At 49.6% G+C, this 16,893-nt stretch overlaps 2 protein-coding genes across 3 annotated transcripts in view; one reads left to right on the forward strand and one right to left on the reverse strand.

Annotated features, from left to right (window-relative positions):
- SETD5 (SET domain containing 5) overlaps positions 1-16,893 on the forward strand; it is a 118,192-nt gene that overhangs the window by 85,785 nt on the left and 15,514 nt on the right. For both annotated transcript variants that reach the window (XR_014251403.1, XM_082415566.1), the window contains exon 23: positions 16,097-16,244. Coding sequence is in view for 1 of the 2 variants with exons in the window: in XM_082415566.1 (XP_082271692.1) it covers positions 16,097-16,228 (132 nt within the window). In the remaining variant the exon portion in view is untranslated. The remainder of the gene's footprint in view (positions 1-16,096; positions 16,245-16,893) is intronic.
- The window catches only part of LHFPL4 (LHFPL tetraspan subfamily member 4), a 31,829-nt gene continuing 21,178 nt past the window's right edge, over positions 6,243-16,893 (reverse strand). Inside the window, exons 3-4 of the mRNA XM_082415607.1 lie at positions 13,471-13,707; positions 6,243-10,084 (exon numbers count right to left, since the gene is read on the reverse strand). Coding sequence (XP_082271733.1) covers positions 9,984-10,084; positions 13,471-13,707 — 338 coding nt within the window. The 3' untranslated portion in view covers positions 6,243-9,983. The remainder of the gene's footprint in view (positions 10,085-13,470; positions 13,708-16,893) is intronic.

Consider the following 16,893-nt stretch of genomic DNA (forward strand, 5'->3'; position numbering starts at 1 on the left):
AAGACTAACTCAAAAAGACATTTGCACCCCCATGTTCACTGCAGCATTACTTACAGTAGCCAAGATATGGAAACATCCTACGTTTCCATAAATGGATGAATGGATAAAGAAAATGTATATTTACAATGACAGCCATAAGCAAAAAATGAAATCCCGCCATTTGCAACAACATGGTTGCTCCTTAAGGGCATTATGCTAAGTGAAATAATTTAGAGAAAGACAGATACTATATGATCTCACTTATATGGGTAATCTTTAAAAAAAAAAAAAGAACTCATGGATACAGAGAACAGATTTGTGGTTGGTTGCCAGAGGTGGAGGTTGGGAGGTGGGCCAGATGGGTGAAGGTGGTCAAAAGGTCAAACTTGGAGTTGTAAATAAGTCCTAGGGATGTAATATACAGCCTGTTGACTAGAGTTAATAATACTGTATTTGCGGGCTTCCCTGGTGGCGCAGTGGTTAAGAATCCGCCTGCCAATGCAGGGGACACGGGTTCGAGCCCTGGTCTGGGAAGATCCCACATGCCACGGAGCAACTAAGCCCGTGCACCACAACTACTGAGCCTGCCCTCTAGAGCCCGTGAGCCACAACTACTGAGCCTGCGTGCCACAACTACTGAAGCCTGCGTGCCTAGAGCTTGTGCTCCGCAACAAGAGAAGCCACCACAATGAGAAGCCCACGCACCGCAACAAAGCGTAGCCCCTGCTCACCGCAACTAGAGAAAGCCCACACGCAGCAACAAAGACTCAACGCAGCCAAAAATAAATAAGTAAATAAATTTTTTTAAAGTCTTTTTTTTTAAGTGGCAAATATCGAAGACGGGCAAAAAAAGACAACATGTGTCAATAGGTGTTTCCAAAGACCAAAAAAAAGCAAGAGAACAGAACAAATACCAAAAGTTATAATTCAAGAAAACTTTTCCTGAAATATTTCAAACTACAAACTGAAAGAACATAATGCATACCTTGTAAATTCAACCAAGAATTCAAACCCAATATCGAGATATTCTAAAATTGTTGGAGTTTAAAGAAAAGAAAAAAATCTTGGATATCTAGGCCTAAAAAGTTATTTATAATGGAAGGAAAATTAAGCTCTGTCAGGTTTTGTTTTGTTTTGTTTTGTTTTGTTTTGTTTTGTTTTGTTTTATGGCTGCATTGGGTCTTCGTTGCTGCACGCAGGCTTTCTCTAGTTGCAGGGAGCGGGGGCTACTCTTTGTTGCGGTGCGTGGGCTTCTCATTGCTGTGGCTTCTCTTGTTGCAGAGCATGGGCTCCAGGCGCATGGGCTCAGTAGTTGTGGCGCACGGGCTCTAGAGCGCAGGCTCAGTAGTTGTGGTGCACGGGCTTAGTTGCTCTGCGGCATGTGGGATCTTCCCAGACCAGGGATCAAACTCGTGTCCCCTGCATTGGCAGATGGATTCTTAACCACTGCGCCACCAGGGAAGTCCCTCTGTCAGGTTTTTTGACAGCCACACTTTATGGCAAAAGAGAATGGAATAATATATTTAAGATACTCAAAGAGACTATGAACCAAAAGTTTCATACCAACTATGTAATAGCAGCAAACTGTCATCCTCATGCCAGAACCTGGGGAACTTTATTCCTGTTAATTCTTTCTTAGGAATATGTTAGAAACTGAGCTGATTTGGATGACCAAACTGTCTTAAGAAACAGCAACAGAAAGTGGTTGTGAGTTAATTATATGCAGTTAGCTATGTGTAGAACTAAGAATGAATGAGGAATATAAGGTGAGACTGCAGTGTCAGCTGGTTCATGTGACCTAGGCAATGTAAATACAGTGCAACTACAAAGAAATAAGCAGAAAATAATATGGTTTTAGTAGTTATATTTGTGGTATTATATATGAGGGCTTTAATGTGAGAGAAAGCAAATGAATCCAATGTCCTTGAGAACCAACTTAGAGTCCCCATGCCGCAAATGAGTCTGCATGCTGCAACTAAAGATCCCATGTGCCACAACTAAGACCTGGCGCAGCCAAATAAATAAATATTAAAAAAAAAAAAGACACCAATTTAAAGAGGCTTCTGCTCACCAACGACAACATTTTAAGCATTAATTATGATAAATGTAACAGAATCAAGCATGTTTAAATCCATGAGTTCATAATGGTACCAAAACATAATAATTGTTCATCTTGGGAGGATGTTAGGGAACCAACTCTTATTTTTGAAAACTAGAAAATAAAGGGAAATACTCCAGCATTATTCTTGCCTTTCCTATACAAGTTGTACCACTAGCTGGCTAGATCGAAAATGAGGATGTTTCCCTTTATAGAAGCTTTCCCACAAATAAGAGAATGATAGATTTGGAGCATCACTATTTTTCAACCCGTAATTACACAAAAGCAATTAGATACTATGTATCTCTTGATAAAAAACCAACAACAACTATGAAGCAGTCATTAAAATGTTCAAACATACACTTGAATGTGAATAAGCATCTAGATCCAATTTGCTGGAAATACAGAGAACAGAGGGAACTTGTTCAACTAAACCACAAGAATGGAGCCAGCAAAATCCCAGCTGTGGAACGCTACATAACAAATGGTCCAGTTTCTTCAACAAATTGCAAGGAGGGATGAAAAGAAACAAAGTGGGTAAAGACATATAGAATAGTCATAAAGAATTCTTTTTGACATAAAGAATAGTCAAAACTAAACTATTTTGTTTAAAGATGCTCACTTGGATGAAAAAAATTATAAAAGTTGGAAAGTGATTACAATAAAAAGCCAGGCAGTGGTTACTCTTAGGAGGGAAGGAAGGGGGGTAGTGTTTGGGAGCACTTGAAAGGCTTCTGGGGTGGTTAGCAAGATTTTCTTTGGTTATGGTTAGAAGGTTATGTTTAATAGGTCATCTGCCTGTACATTTGTCTTATGCTGCAATATGTCTAACAAAACAAAGAACAAAACCTTACATAGCCACAATAAACAGGCAAACAGCCCTGCTACTAAGTGGCCTAATGTCATTTGAGCCCAGGGCCTCTGTCTGGCCTATTTGTGTATTTCTAGAGCCTGGCAGTACCCGAGCAGAACAGGCATTTGACACATATTTTGTTGAATGACTAAATGAAACTGAAGAAGCCTCCAACCCACTCAGGTTGAATTTCGGCACCTAAATGAGCTTTCCCGAACCTCCAGATCTGTGTGGGTGCCAGCAGATGGTGTCACCAGTCCTGCTCTGCCTCAGTGGACTTGAAAGGGGTTTCAAACTAGAGCTCTATTGGAAACTTGGAGTCTGGTGAGTTCTACCAATTTCATGCTCCTTAGTCACCTCCCAAAATGACAGTTCTCCATGTCATCTGTCTTCCTAGCGCTCTCTACTTTTACGACGTACCATCCTTCTCTCCCAACTTCTCTGCAGTGCTCTTTTCTTTGATGGACAAACCCCTACCTCCTCCATATTGTCTGTTGGCCTTGACTGAATATGGTTCTCTCCTTAGGACGCCACCTCCTTTGCAGCCTCTGACGTGGAGGCTGCTCCTTCTCTCACATCCTGTTGCGTGGAGGCTCTCCCTAAATGTTTCCAGACAAAATATATCTTGTCCCTCAGATTAAAAATCCCTGCTTCCTCTGCTGCTCACGCATTAGTTACTGCGCTTTCAGCCCTCTTCCTGCTGTCATCTTAACCATCTAACCTCTCTCTCTGATTCTTTGATCTTTGGAGCAACTTGGCTTGTCTTCTGCACCCCAATTTCTGCCATTATCCTCACCATTTGGGCAGACATCCTAACCAGGTTGCCTCACATCTCAAAGTCTTTTACAAGAATTAGAATATTCAGGTCAAATACCCAACTTTCTAATTAGCTACAATCTCCTAACCTTCCAGCTTTTTCACATAAACTTTAGCGCCTTGATTTCTCCATTTCCTCCGTCAGTTTGCCCCATTGCAGGCTCTCCTTTTCCCATACCCAGCCTAGATCTGTTGGTGGCTCTCTGACTCGGCTTACCTTGCACCTACCTTTCAGTCTATAGTCTACCTTCTGTGCCTGCCCTCCCATCTGTTGGTGTCACCACAAATTCATGGTCACCCATCAGTCCTTTTCTTGATCCTTTTTTATCCTTGGACAGCCCCTTTAGCAACTGTTCCAAAATTTCATAATTCTTCTCAAACCCCTTGCTCATTCCCTTTTCTTTCAGTAGACAGTGTTGCCTCCTGCTTCACTGAAGAATTGAATGCCATCAGGCAAGAGCTCCCTAAATCTTGTACTTTACCCCAAAAAAGAGGCTTCCTCGCCTCTTCCATTAGTCATCCTCTCTTTTTCTTTAAACTCTTAACGGCCATGACCTACAAACATTCAGAACTCTCCCATGTTTAAAGAAAAAGAGATTCCATAGCCTCCTCTAGATTACATGCTGATCTTTGTTCACTGTACTTAATATTTCCTGAAAGAGTTCCAGTCACTTATTTCCCCTTCTTATACACACTTCTCCAGAAGGAGATCCTCACTCAGTCACCTCCCATTCTCTTCCTGAACAGACCTCATTTTGGCTCTAACCTCACTCCTCTGAACATGCTTTTACCAAATCCAACAGTAGCTTCCTTGTTCCCAAATCTAGTAGACACATTTTTAAGTCCCTAATTCTGGACCTCTCTGCTCCATCTGACCAGTTGACCTTCCCCTTGAATTATAAATCCTTGGTTTCGCTAACACCACATTCTCATGGTTCTCGTCATAGCTCTGACTCTCCTTCTGGACATCCATTCCTCTGATTGCTGTTTTCCAGCACTTTGCAGCCCCGCGCTCTTTTCACACTACACAGTCACCCTGAACAAGCTCATCTGTACTTCATATGTCAGCCATTACCTGCACGTTTGTGTTTCTGGCCCAAATCTTTCTCTTGAGCTCCCAAATCTATGTAAGTCAACTGACTCCTGAACAGTCCACCAGGATGTCCCACATGCATGTCTCAAATTGAACTGATTATCTTGCTCCCCTGCTATACCGGCAAGTTTTTCTTTTCCCCCCAAGCAAAAAATTTAACTCTCCTTGATGCCACTGTATCCCTTATCCCCACAATCAGTCAGTTACTAAGTGTAATTTCTATTTCCTAAATATTGAATTCCTTCTCTCTCTCAAAACCACTGCCACCACCTTGCGTCAGGCCAGATTTCTGCTTTCCTTTTTCTTCAAATTGTCTCCGTCTAACTCAACCCCCTAACACTACAACCAGAGTGATCTTTCTGAAATGTATATCTAATTGTGTCCTTTTCCTGCTTAAAATCCTTCCCCACTGCTCTTAGGTCTGAACTGCTGTACACAGCCTCAGAGCTTAGTCATCATCTGGCCTTTGCTGATCTCTCCAGATGAATCTCTGACCCTCCCTACCTCACACTTCACAGTTCAGGGTTACTAAATTGCTCTTATTTCTTCACAGGTTCATTTTGGTTTCTCATCTCAGCCTTTTTCCCCAAGCTGCGTTGTCTTTCATGAACGGCTTTCCTCGCCCCTGCCTGCCTGCCTACCTCCTGTTCATCCTACAGTTAAAATTGTCCATCCCCTGCTCTACCCACCCCACCTAAAGCCATGCAAGGTATCCCTACCTGGGGTACCCACAGTACCCTGCACCAGGCAGATTTCATCTCCCCAACCAGACCCTTAAGACGGAGAATCTGATTTTGTTCTTTAAATTCTTAGCAGATACTATGTGCTCAAAATGTGTTGAATGAAGATTCAGTTCCCAAGTGCAAAAATTATAATCGGCGTAGCTGCCACATGGGGCACGTTACTATGTGCAAGACACTGCAAAGCAATTCACACGCATTCCCTCATTTGTTCCTTACAACTTTAGAGAGAGGTGAAAGGACTTGCCCAAGGCCACACAGGCAGAAAAGGGTGGAGCCTTGTTTTCAAGCCCATGCAATCAGGAGCTGGCAGAGACTGCCAGCTATTCTCTCCTTTCTCCTTGGAAACAACTCCAATTTTATTTGTTAACAGATTACATTTCAGTTAGGTGTGCAGTGTGACTCAGTCCTATGGGATCTCCAGAAGTCTCTTTAAAATGAAATGCGGCTCAAAGTGACGAGTCCAAGCAGCCACTTCAGGCCATGAGGTGTCCTTGAGGATGAAAGCCAGGATTGAAAGTGCTGGCTTCCATGTCAGTCAAGGTCTGGCTACCTCCACATAAGGTCTGTTAATACGCAGCCACGGCTGGTACAAAGGGTCAGGTTGAATCTCGCCCCTCTTAATCCCCTGGGGGCCAACTCAGAGAAGGAGAAGCTAGCATGGGTGATATAAAGTGTTTCTTTATTTGAATGTCATTCCACCTGCACTGAAGCTCAAACCCAGCAGCAGCAGAAGGGGTCAGGACCGAAATCAGTGTTACCAAATCGGACGATGAACGGCGAGGACACGTTCAGACGGAACTTACTAACGGGGTGTAGACAACACCAAGCTATCCTAATGACACACAGCATAGGCCCTCTGCTGGTCAGAGCTCAGGGGAGGACTGTGGCTCCCTTGTTCCCTTCTCAGGAAACTCCAGTCCCACCCGAAGGCTAGCCCTGAGCCAGGCAGGGGCCTGCGGAAGTTTCTCGTGCTGGGAAGGTCCCAGCTTCTCCAGAGAGAGGGTTTCCCTTTCTCAGTTCACACTGGAAGCTGAAGAAGGGTGATTCCCCTGTGCCCAAGTAGGAACTTCAAAAGGTGGCCAGAGAATTTTTCCCTACAGCCTTGTCTAAAAGCTCTCAACTTCTTGGCTATAGCAGGCCTGAAAAAGATCTTGACCCTACCCATGGTGTTTTCCTCCATGGGTACTGGTCCCCAGAGAGGAAAGTTTACACATCCCAAGACCCGGAAGGACTTGAGCAAGCAGTGCTCTGAACCCCCACTAGGTTGGAGCTGCCTTGGCCTCTCCTGAGATAGTCCCACACCAGGCAAAGGAAACCAGATGATGCCAGATCCCTCTGGTCCAGGCACGGCTGGGGGAGGAGTGCCTCAGTGGGCCGCTCAAAGCTCAGCGTCTTTCAGGGACCAAGAGACCGATCTGGGAACAGACCATCTCTGCTTCAGCCTCCTCCCGAAGGCTAAAGCCAAGTTGCCAGGCGTGGGTGAGAGCAAACTACAGACATCCTTGCTGTGATGGCTTCCTGGCCCCGGAGAGCCATCTGGGCCCTGGCTTGGCGACACTTCAGCCTCACCTGGGGTCTCTGGTGGAAACATCTGTTTCCCGCTCTGCTCCCACCTCTGCTAAAGCTTCAGGGACAGGGCTTTGGTTTGGTACCCACTCCAGCCTCTTTCCCTTCCCTAAGGCACCCTGGTGTTCCTTCAGCCCCACCAACACTCCCCTCCTAACCCCAAGCTCCTGGGTGCGTCTCCCACTGCCCCACAGCAGCTGGCTGGGTGGATGGTAACAGGGAATCACCGTCCAACCACCCCAAGGGGAACCACCCTCCCTTTCTCTACCACTAACCCACTCCAGTGGCACGAACCTGCTCAGCAGTCACCTAGACGGTTCCCTTGATGTGGCGCCTCTACCCCAATGGGGTGGGGCATGGCTGCCTGGGCCCCGCCTCTGCCTCTGAGGAGGTAGGTCCTAACCTTCCCACCAGCAGCCCACAGGGGTCTGCGGCCCCCGTGGGTGGTAGGCTCTCCCCTCGCACAGTGGGCACGCAACAGCTGCTCCCCTTTCCTCCGAGTCCTGTCCCCTCTATCCTCCTCTCCTTCCCCTTCCTTTCTCCCCCTGCACCTGGCCTCCAACAGCTCACCTCTCCCCCTTTGCCTCCTTCCCATCCCTGTTCCTTCCTCGTCTCTGGCCACCTCCCCTCCCACCTCCAGGTTCTCTATCCATCACGCCTCCCTCTCTGATCACTTTCTCCACTTCTGTACCCTCTAAATCCACCCCGCCCCCCATCGCTCGGTCTCCCTCCCTCCTTCTCTCCCTGTCTCTGCACCTCCTTCTTCTCTTTCTCCCATCTGTCTTCTCCCCATTTCTTTTTTTTTTTTTTATGGCCGCACCACGTGGCATGTGGTATCTTAGTTCCCCGACCAGGGATGGAACCCGCACCCCCTGCATTGGAAGCGCGGAGTCTTAACCACTGGCCCGCCAGGGAAGTCCCCTTCCTCCCATTTCTAATCCCTTGCTCCTGGTCCCTCCCCCTGATGCCCTCCAACATTGGGCTTTGGTTTGGATCTTGGAGGAACTCACTTCTGCCACCCCACTCCCCACCTTCACGAGGCTCCCCTCACCCTCCCACTCAGCACGGGACCCTGGTGGGAGCAGGGGAGAGGGGAGCACAGTGCAGGGACCAGAGCACAAGGGGCAGGTATCTGCCCAGGAGGAGGGAGTAGAGAGGGCAGGGGGCAGGACTTAGTAAGTTCCAGGTTTCAGGAACCCTCCCAGGCCCCAGCATGTGACTCCAGTTAGGGTCCAGATGGGGGACTCAGGCAGAGGATTTCTAGGGTCTGTCTTGGAAACTCTGTCAGGTCCAGGTCCCATGGAAATGAACACAAGGCTGCAAATACATGGCACTCGCTGCTTTCCTCCCTCGGGCTGAGGCCGACATGACATGGAGACCACACGCTTCCCCACTGAGCCTGCAGGGGCCTCATGCCCCCCCTCCACAATAGGCCAGGCAGCCAGTACCTGGAGACAGAAGTAGGCACACGAGATGAAGCCAACCGGCCGCCAAAATGGGGGCTGGAAGGGGCTGTCCAAGCCCCAAGCCAGATGGCTCTACCACCGGGTCCCCAAGGCAGTGAGGGGAGGTCAGAAACACCTGCAGTCTCCTTCCTGTGCTCCCTGCAGGAGGGGAGATGTCCCCACGGTGGGAGGAGAGGGGGAGAGAAGACTCTTCATCTGCCCCCCACACACCTACACGCGCACGCACACACACACACACACAAACACACTCATGCCTCGGCTCCAAGCGTGCCCACCAGGTTGCAGACCCTGGGCAAACCGCAAGGCGAGAGGTGGGCAGGGAGGAGGAAGAGGTGGGGAGAGGGTTACGAGGCCTGGGGATGGGGACAGGGGGTACCCTGTTCAGAGGTGACCTGCAAGTTCAAGTTATGCAGAAAAGTATCAAAGAGGCAAGACAGTCTCTGCCCTTGGCAGAAGGGGGTGGGGGGACAGCATGAGAAGGGGCAGAGGGGCGACGCATCCCCTAATTCCCTACTCATGGGCACCTCTCCCCAACCCTGACAACAGGGCCAAGAAGTCTATGCTGTACAAAACAGGCCGGGGTCAAGGGTCCAGTCACTGGTGAGCCATCCGAGCAGGGAGGAGGCCAGGCCAGCCCCAGAGCTACTTCCAGCCCCAGCTGCAGAGGCCAAGCGCCATCAAGACAGGAGTCCAAGCGCTGCCTCCAGAGCCTGCCTGTCTTGGCTCAGAGTCCGCGTGGACAGGGCCCCAGCCAGCATCTGACCAGAAGGCCCTGTGCTTTCTCCCTCGGTGCAGCTCAGACTCCTTTGGGAGAGCTGGGACCAGGCTGGAGCAGGAGCAGAGAGGCCCCAGGGAGGCCGGTGGTGCCTGGAGCTCTGTGACGAGATGATGGAACCATCATCGGCCAAACAAAAAAGATAGGAAAGAGTCCAGTGTGCTGCCCTGGAGCAGTGTCTTGGATAAGTTTCTGCAGGAGGCGGGGACCAGAGGAGGCGAGGATAGAGCCAGGCAGCAGCCCTCCAGACTGAGGGAGCCTGGTGGGGAAGCCACGGCATCTCCTTCCCCTGAAGGCTCTGCAGGGCCCTGGCCAGGCTGGAGGGGAAGAGGAGGCCAGGGACTGGGGGCCGTCTCCCTTAGGTCAGTTGAGGGAGGTGCAGACCCAGACCCTCCCAGGCTCTGCAGGGCCTCTCCCCTCCCTCAGGCTGCATCCCAGCCCCAGCCTCTCTTCAAAGCCCGGAGCTCGCAGGCAGGTAGCAGGTGAGGTCAGTCCAAGATCGGGGTCTTCCCTCAGAGCGTGAATGGAGGGATGAGAGGGCAGGAGACAGGACAAGCTGAGGGCAGGTCAATTCCTGGGCTGTGATCCCGGCCTTCAGGGTCCCTGTGAGTGAGCGACGGGACAGGGGAGGACTCCCCATCCAGAGACATCACCCCCTGGCCGCAACACAGAGCTTACTGTAGAGCCCACAAAATCTAAGAGAGAGAGAGAGAATTGGAGAAAGTCAGAGGCCGCCCGGCACTGGGGCTCCGTCAGCCACTCCTCAGGGCAAAGCTGGGCAGAGGGGTGGGCTGCCCAGGTTCTGAAATGCAGCCAGCCCTGACTAGCTGGAAGGCCTTGAGCCAGCCATTCAACCTCTCTGAGCCCCAATTTCCTCATCTGTAAAATGAACATAATAGCCTACTTCTTCACAGAGTGATTCTGAGGGGTTAAAAAGATGTAAATAATGCCAGCCGAGGGCTTTGCACAGCGTCTGGCACATAGTAAATAGTGGAAATGACACCAACGTATAGCTTACTTTTCTTCCAGAGGTCTTTGGCTCAGAACTGAATGGTGAGGCTCACTGACCTTGAGCTCCCAGTGAGGGAAGGAAATCCCCAGATGCTGAAGGAAGGCAAACTGGGGCTCCCTTATGTCACTTTTAACACTGAGCTGTTAGGGTGCTTTGGGGAGGAAGGAGAGGACGCTGAGTGGGCCAACCTCACACCAGTCACAACCCCAAACCTCTTCGGAAAGGCCACGTGGCTGTCTTAGTCTTGCACTTCTGGAAGCTGCCACCAGAGGGCAGGCTCCGACCTCACACCAAGACCATAGCAACCACCAGGTGCCAGTGTCTCCAGGGACAGGAGCCTCAGAGAAGGATAGCTTAGCAGCCCAGGAGGGTCCTGAAAAGGGGACTGGCAGCAGGGAAGAGCCTGGCCTTTGGACTTGGACCTCAAATCCTGGCTCCACCACTTAGGTAACCTTGGGCAAGTTACTGGACCTCTCCAGACCTCGGCTTTCTCATTTATGAAATGGTGGTCATGATGCCTGCCTGATGGCGAGCTGTGAGGAGTGACAGCTTTCACTGAGCATTCACTGCTGCCCCGTTATAGGCACAACCTTTCTTCCTTGCAGGACAGCCCTGTTAGGTGGTACCATTCTCACCACCCTCGTTTTTTGTTTTTTTGTTTTTTCCTTATTTTTCTTCCAGTTTTATTGAGATATAATTGACATACAGTACTACAGAAGTTGGAGGTGTAGAGCAGAATGACTTGACTTATATTTTGTGAAAGTATTAGCAAACAATTTTTTTTCTAATTTAAGAAACACTTTACATAGCAGTTGGTAACCTCCATGTAAAACGTGTTAAATTTACCAAACATAACATTACCTGAAATGGGCTGTGAAACCCTCAATATTATTTGGTGCTCTGAAACTTTTTACATAAACCACAGTTGGGAGAGTGCTGATTCATGAGACAAATTCTACTCTTTTCTTCTTTCTCTTACTCCACTGTCACCTCCAAGACATGTTAGACTGGAGGCTGAGCCCTCCCTGCCATGGGGAGGCAGAGGAGGAGGCCTCATGGAGAACATGGATTGGGACAAGGGTCGGCAATAGATGCCTCTAGGATGTGAAACACCTGACTTGGATTAGGAGGCTTCTCAGGAGGATGAAAGGAAAGGGTTGTTCTGAAGCTGGAGCGCCTCTCCCCATCCCTTGTCCCATCTTATGACGACAGTTCTGAGGGGTTGTTCTGGAATGTGCATAGATGGTGGGGACTGGGGGACAGTGCAGGCCTGGACAGGGCTCAGGTGGGGTGAGTCAGGTAGAGTCTGGGTGTCAGTGCTTAGCACTGGGTCAGGTGTCCTTCCGGTCATCTGGTGTGCCTGTTTGTATCCAAGTCCAGTTGTACTGGGAAGAGGATGGAGACTATGGACCACTCCATAGATCAGGTCTCTGAATATCCTCGGGGGATAAAAAGGACGTGAGTCTTACTTTTTTTTTTTTTTTTCACCACCCTCATTTTAGGTAGTGCAGGAAACTGAGGCTCAAAGAGGTGAATTCACTTCTTAGCTCAACCTGCTTCCAACACAGACAACCTGCCTTCACAGTCCAAGGGTATTCACACCACAATACTAGAGTAACTCCTGCCAAATGAGATAATAACCCTCACTATCATTATCCCCATTTTACAGATAAGAGGCTCCAAGAGATGAATGTAATTAAAGGAAAGTGATGAACATACACCCAGCGCACGCTAAGAGCTCAAGGAAGGGTGAGACTACGAAATCCGATTTCCCATGGCAGAACACGGGCACCCAGACAGACGGGGTGTCTCCCCTTTCTCTAGGGGCAGCATGGGCCCCTGGGTCAGAGGACCGACCTTCCTTTAGAGAGCAATCTGGAATTAGCATTACAACTGTGAGTGTGCAATTCCACTTCTGGAAAAACACCAAGAAAACAGAAGGCAAAGACAAAGATGGTCATTGTAGCATTGCCAGTAATAGTAAAAACCTGGGAACCTCCCTAGCAGCCCCTACAAGGAGAACAGTTAAGAAACTATAATTCCTTCGTCTTATGTAATGCTAGGCATTGGATAAAAAGGACAAGATGGTTCTCCACAAAATGATAAAGATCTTTAAGACGTGCTCTAGAGTTGAGCACAAAAAGCAATCTGAGGAGGGATTTGTTTTGGACGATGCCTCTCCTATATCAGCACGTAACACTACCATATATTTCACAAAGGGACATACGTAGATACATAGATAAGCATCTGATAACAGTGGTTATCCCTGAGACTCTGGCCTTAGGTGTCAATTTTTTCTTTATTGTATATTAATGTTACCTGATACATACGAAAGTTTATGTGTACTATACTAGGTATAAAGCATACTGCACCAAACATCTGTGGGCTCACCATGCAAGTACTTAACTCGCCAATAGTTTGTACACACCCACCTGTCCCCCACCTCATGTCCTTGCTTCCCTGCTTCCATCCCAGCTACAGAGAACCACCATGATACCTTTTGTATTGATCATTTCTTTGCTTTTTTAAAAAACATGCAATATTACCATATATATATATATTTAAACTGTATTTAGCATAGTGTTACTTAGTTTGTTAACTCAAAAAAATTATCTCACTGTCATCTTCTGGAATTCTATTTTTTCCCCTCTCTCTCAATATTATGTTTCCAGGATGTATCCATTCATTCCGTTACATATAACACGTTCATTCATTTCCACAGTTGTAAACAATTCTGTGATGTGAATGTATCACCATATATTTATCCATCCTCCTGTCAATGGCCATTTAGGTGGTTTTTAGTGTTTGCTATTTTGAAACTGCGGCCAAGAGCATTCATGTACGTTTTTCCTGGGTTTATATTCATGGGAGGGTTTGCTGGGTCAGGCGTGCAAATGTTCGGATTTGAGGGATAACCTCCAACTGTCTCCCAGGCAGTCGGCCTCTCTATAAGGTTTCCAACTTGTGCTTCACTTGACTTTGAAGGTGCCCCGCCTGGCGGGGCCGGCCTCACCCACCTCCGCACCCCACGACCGCCAGCTGCCCACCCGGAAGCGCGCGCCCGCTCACCTTTGTTCTCCTGCTTGAGCTCCTCCTGCAGCAGGTCCGTTTGCCGGTTGCCCAGCACGAAGGCAAGGAAGGAGAGGATGAGGGCGTTGAGGATGCCGATGATGGCCAGGATGTACGCCCAGCGCACCGAACAGTCCCCCAGGGAGTACTTCCCGGTCTTGGCCCCGCACATGTCCCGGATCGTCTCGGCGTCCCAGCCGTCGGGGAAGATCATGCAGCCCAGCACAAGGCACAGAGCTGAGAAGGCGCCAGACCGAGCCCACCGCCAGGGTCAGGAAGGAAGAGAGAAGGGGAAGATTACTTCCCAGAGCCTGAGGACCACCAGGAGGCCCCCTGAGGCTGGGACCCGCCCCCCCCCCCCCCCCGCACCGCCCATCAACCCAAGAGCTTGTGAACCACCTCCTGTGGATCCAGAAACTCTAAACCCTGGGAGAGCCTCATGCCTTGGGGAGCAGAAACTTTCCAAAACACAATGCCATCGCCTGCCCCCATCAAATCAACTCCTCCTCCAGGAAGCCTTCCTGGAAATAGGAGAAAATAGCAAACCAGGGTCACCTCCTTCAGCTCCCTTTAGCATCTTGGCCATGCTTACCCTCTCCCATCCTCACCATTCTTTATTGTTTATTTTTGTCATTTACTCAACAAATTTTTATTGAGAGCCATTTTCCGGGCTCAGTAGGCCACCTCCAGCTGTGACCTTCCCCTCCCGGCAGTGAGAGTTTTTGATTATGTCTACTGGCTTTATGTTGCCCTTTTTAGTGCCTGACAGTCCGCCAGCAACTGGGTTACTGTGTCTGAGACCTGAGGTCACCACAAGGCTCAGGTTGGGGCAGAGGGGCCCTTGACCCCCCGGCAGGTCCACAGGTGCTTAACCTGTGTTTTAGATGACAGTGATGACAAAGTGGGAGTGGCAGTCAGTTCTGCCCACTGTCTAGGAGGCACATCTCATTGCCAGGGTGGGGAGGGGGACACCTGGCTTTGCCATCTCTTTCCCTCATCTACCGTACGAGGAAGTGCTCCCCACGGCACAGACTCTTCCCTGCCTCGAGTTCTGCCTCCTCTGGCCTCACCCCGACCTGCTAACAGGACAGTCCTTCTGCACTCCCCTAGGGTGCGCTCGTTATACTGACACAGGGTGCCCCTGACAGCACTGTGATCTCACACACACAAACACACACACACACACATGTTGGAGCAGGCCTTCCTCCCCTCTCCAACGTGCTCACCTTCTCCAAGACAATTCCTAGCTCGAGTGAAAGACACCTCTAATAAATGGCTGGGGAAAAGAGCTCGTGGCAAAGGGAAGGGCAAATGCAAAAAAGCCCTGAGGCAAGAATGAGCTTGGTGAGTTAAAGAATTCAACAAGTTTGCAGATGCCCTTTAGATACCCAAATGGAGAAGGACACTCAGGGAGAAATCAGGGCTGGAGATATAAATGTGGGCGCTGTGGGCATGTAAATCCCTGGGACTGGATGTTATGGAAACTGAAGAGAAGGCCCAGGACGGAGCCCAGGGGCGCTCTAGCAATTATGGGGTGGGAAGAGAGGAGGAGCCTACGGAGAGGGCTTGACCCAGCCACCTTCCCATATTTCCCTAACACTTTTCAGGACCCTCCAGGACCCTGGAGAAGGGAGGAGGGTCAAATGCCAGGGATGGAGGAGTGGGAGACGAGGCGCCTAAGTCCTTCACATCCGCAGGGTCCTTTGAGGGGTCGGGGGTGGGGGGGCTGCACTCCCACCTCCCCATCCTCAGCCCTGAATCTCCAGCTTGAGGCAGGGGTGAGGAAAGAGCCTGGGAGGGGCAAAACCCACCCAGTCCCTCCTTCTCCTCTCCCGGGTACAGTGTTTCCTCTCCTGCCCAGAGCATCCCCGTCACCATGGAAACCGCGGCAGTATCCTGCAGGTGGTCCTCCTCCCTCTGCAAGCTCAGCGTTCAAAGAGGTTTTCTCCCGGGGCTCTGCGCCTGCACGTTCTGTCTCGCTGCCTCATCACTTACGTGTCTCTCTAGTCGTGTGTCTCCATTCCTTTCTCTTCTCCACCCTTTTCATCTTTTTTTGCCTCTCTCTTCACACCCCTCCCCCTCTCTCTCCACACCCCTCCCCCTCTCTCTCCACACCCCTCCCCCTCTCTCTCCACACCCCTCCCCCTCTCTCCACTCCCCTCCCCCTCTCTCTCCAGCTAGTCTATACAGGGCTCAATCCTCAGTCTTGACCCTCCCTCTTCCCTTTTCTCCTTAGATCTCAGCATTTGACATTCATTCAACACCCCTCCTCTTCTCTCTGCCTTTTCTTGCTTCTCTTCCTTCTCTTTATCTATCCCCTTGCCCTTTCCTCTCTCTGCCTCTCCCTTCATATATTCCACAAATAAATTCTGAGTGTCTTCTATGTGTCAGGCACTGTGCAGGGTGCTGGGGACACTGCCAGTCACGGTTTCTTGTCCTCAGGAGCGGAGGTGTGTGGAGACGAATCAAATCAAATCAACACAGAAATAGAGTATTTATACATGTCAGGGAGCGACGGGAAGGAGACCCAGGATGACAGGGCACTCAGAGAAGGCGGGGGGGGGGGGGCGTGTGGGACCTCTCTCTCCATCTCTCACTCACTCTCTCTGCCTCCTTTACTCTGCAGTGTTTTAGGTGGTGGCTATGGGGCCCCAGAGGCTGCTCTGGGAATGGCAAACACCCAGAAGTAAAGCAAGTGGAGAAAAGCCAATCAGACAGGTTTCCTGAGACCTGGGGCAGGAGAGGAAGAGACCTCTAGGGACAGCACAGACCAGGTAGGTGATCAAGAGGCTCAACGATCAGGAGGTGGAGTAACTAGAGACCAGGCAGCCTTCAGCATCCCCATGTGCTGGATGAGGAAACCACGGCTGAGGTCTTTGGAGTCCAAGTTCAAGTCTCTTATGGAAATAATGAGGTGGCTGAAGAGCCACCTGCTATAAGGCATAGACACAGGTGCAGGGTGCAGGGTGGGGTAAGTGGGGTGCATTGTGGGATGTACAGCATCACCCCTGGCCTCTACCCACCACCCATAGTCATAGTAATAAAAAAAAAAAAGTCTCAAGACACTGTCAAATGTCCGTCCCCTTGGGGGCAAAGTTGTCCCTGGTTGAGAACCGCTGGTCTAGGGGAAGGGGCCCTCGGATGGGGCACCGATATCCAGTCACCCTAGAGTCAACTGACTTCCCAAGCAGCCAGGAGGCGTTGGACAAATTTAAGATTAATAACATTACTGTTATTAATAATATGATAACGATAACAAATAGTATTGGGTGCTTAACTATGTGCCAGGGTGTGAAGCCCCTAACATGCGTGATCTCATTTAATCCTTTAACAAATCTGAGGCTCAGAGGAACTAAGTAGTATCATATCCATGTCACACACCTAGTAAGTGGCGGGCTCTGTATTCAAACCCAGACAGGTCTT

Source organism: Balaenoptera physalus (genome assembly GCF_965194825.1).
Source record: "Balaenoptera physalus genome assembly, chromosome: 11".
In the NCBI taxonomy this organism is placed as follows: domain Eukaryota; kingdom Metazoa; phylum Chordata; class Mammalia; order Artiodactyla; family Balaenopteridae; genus Balaenoptera; species Balaenoptera physalus.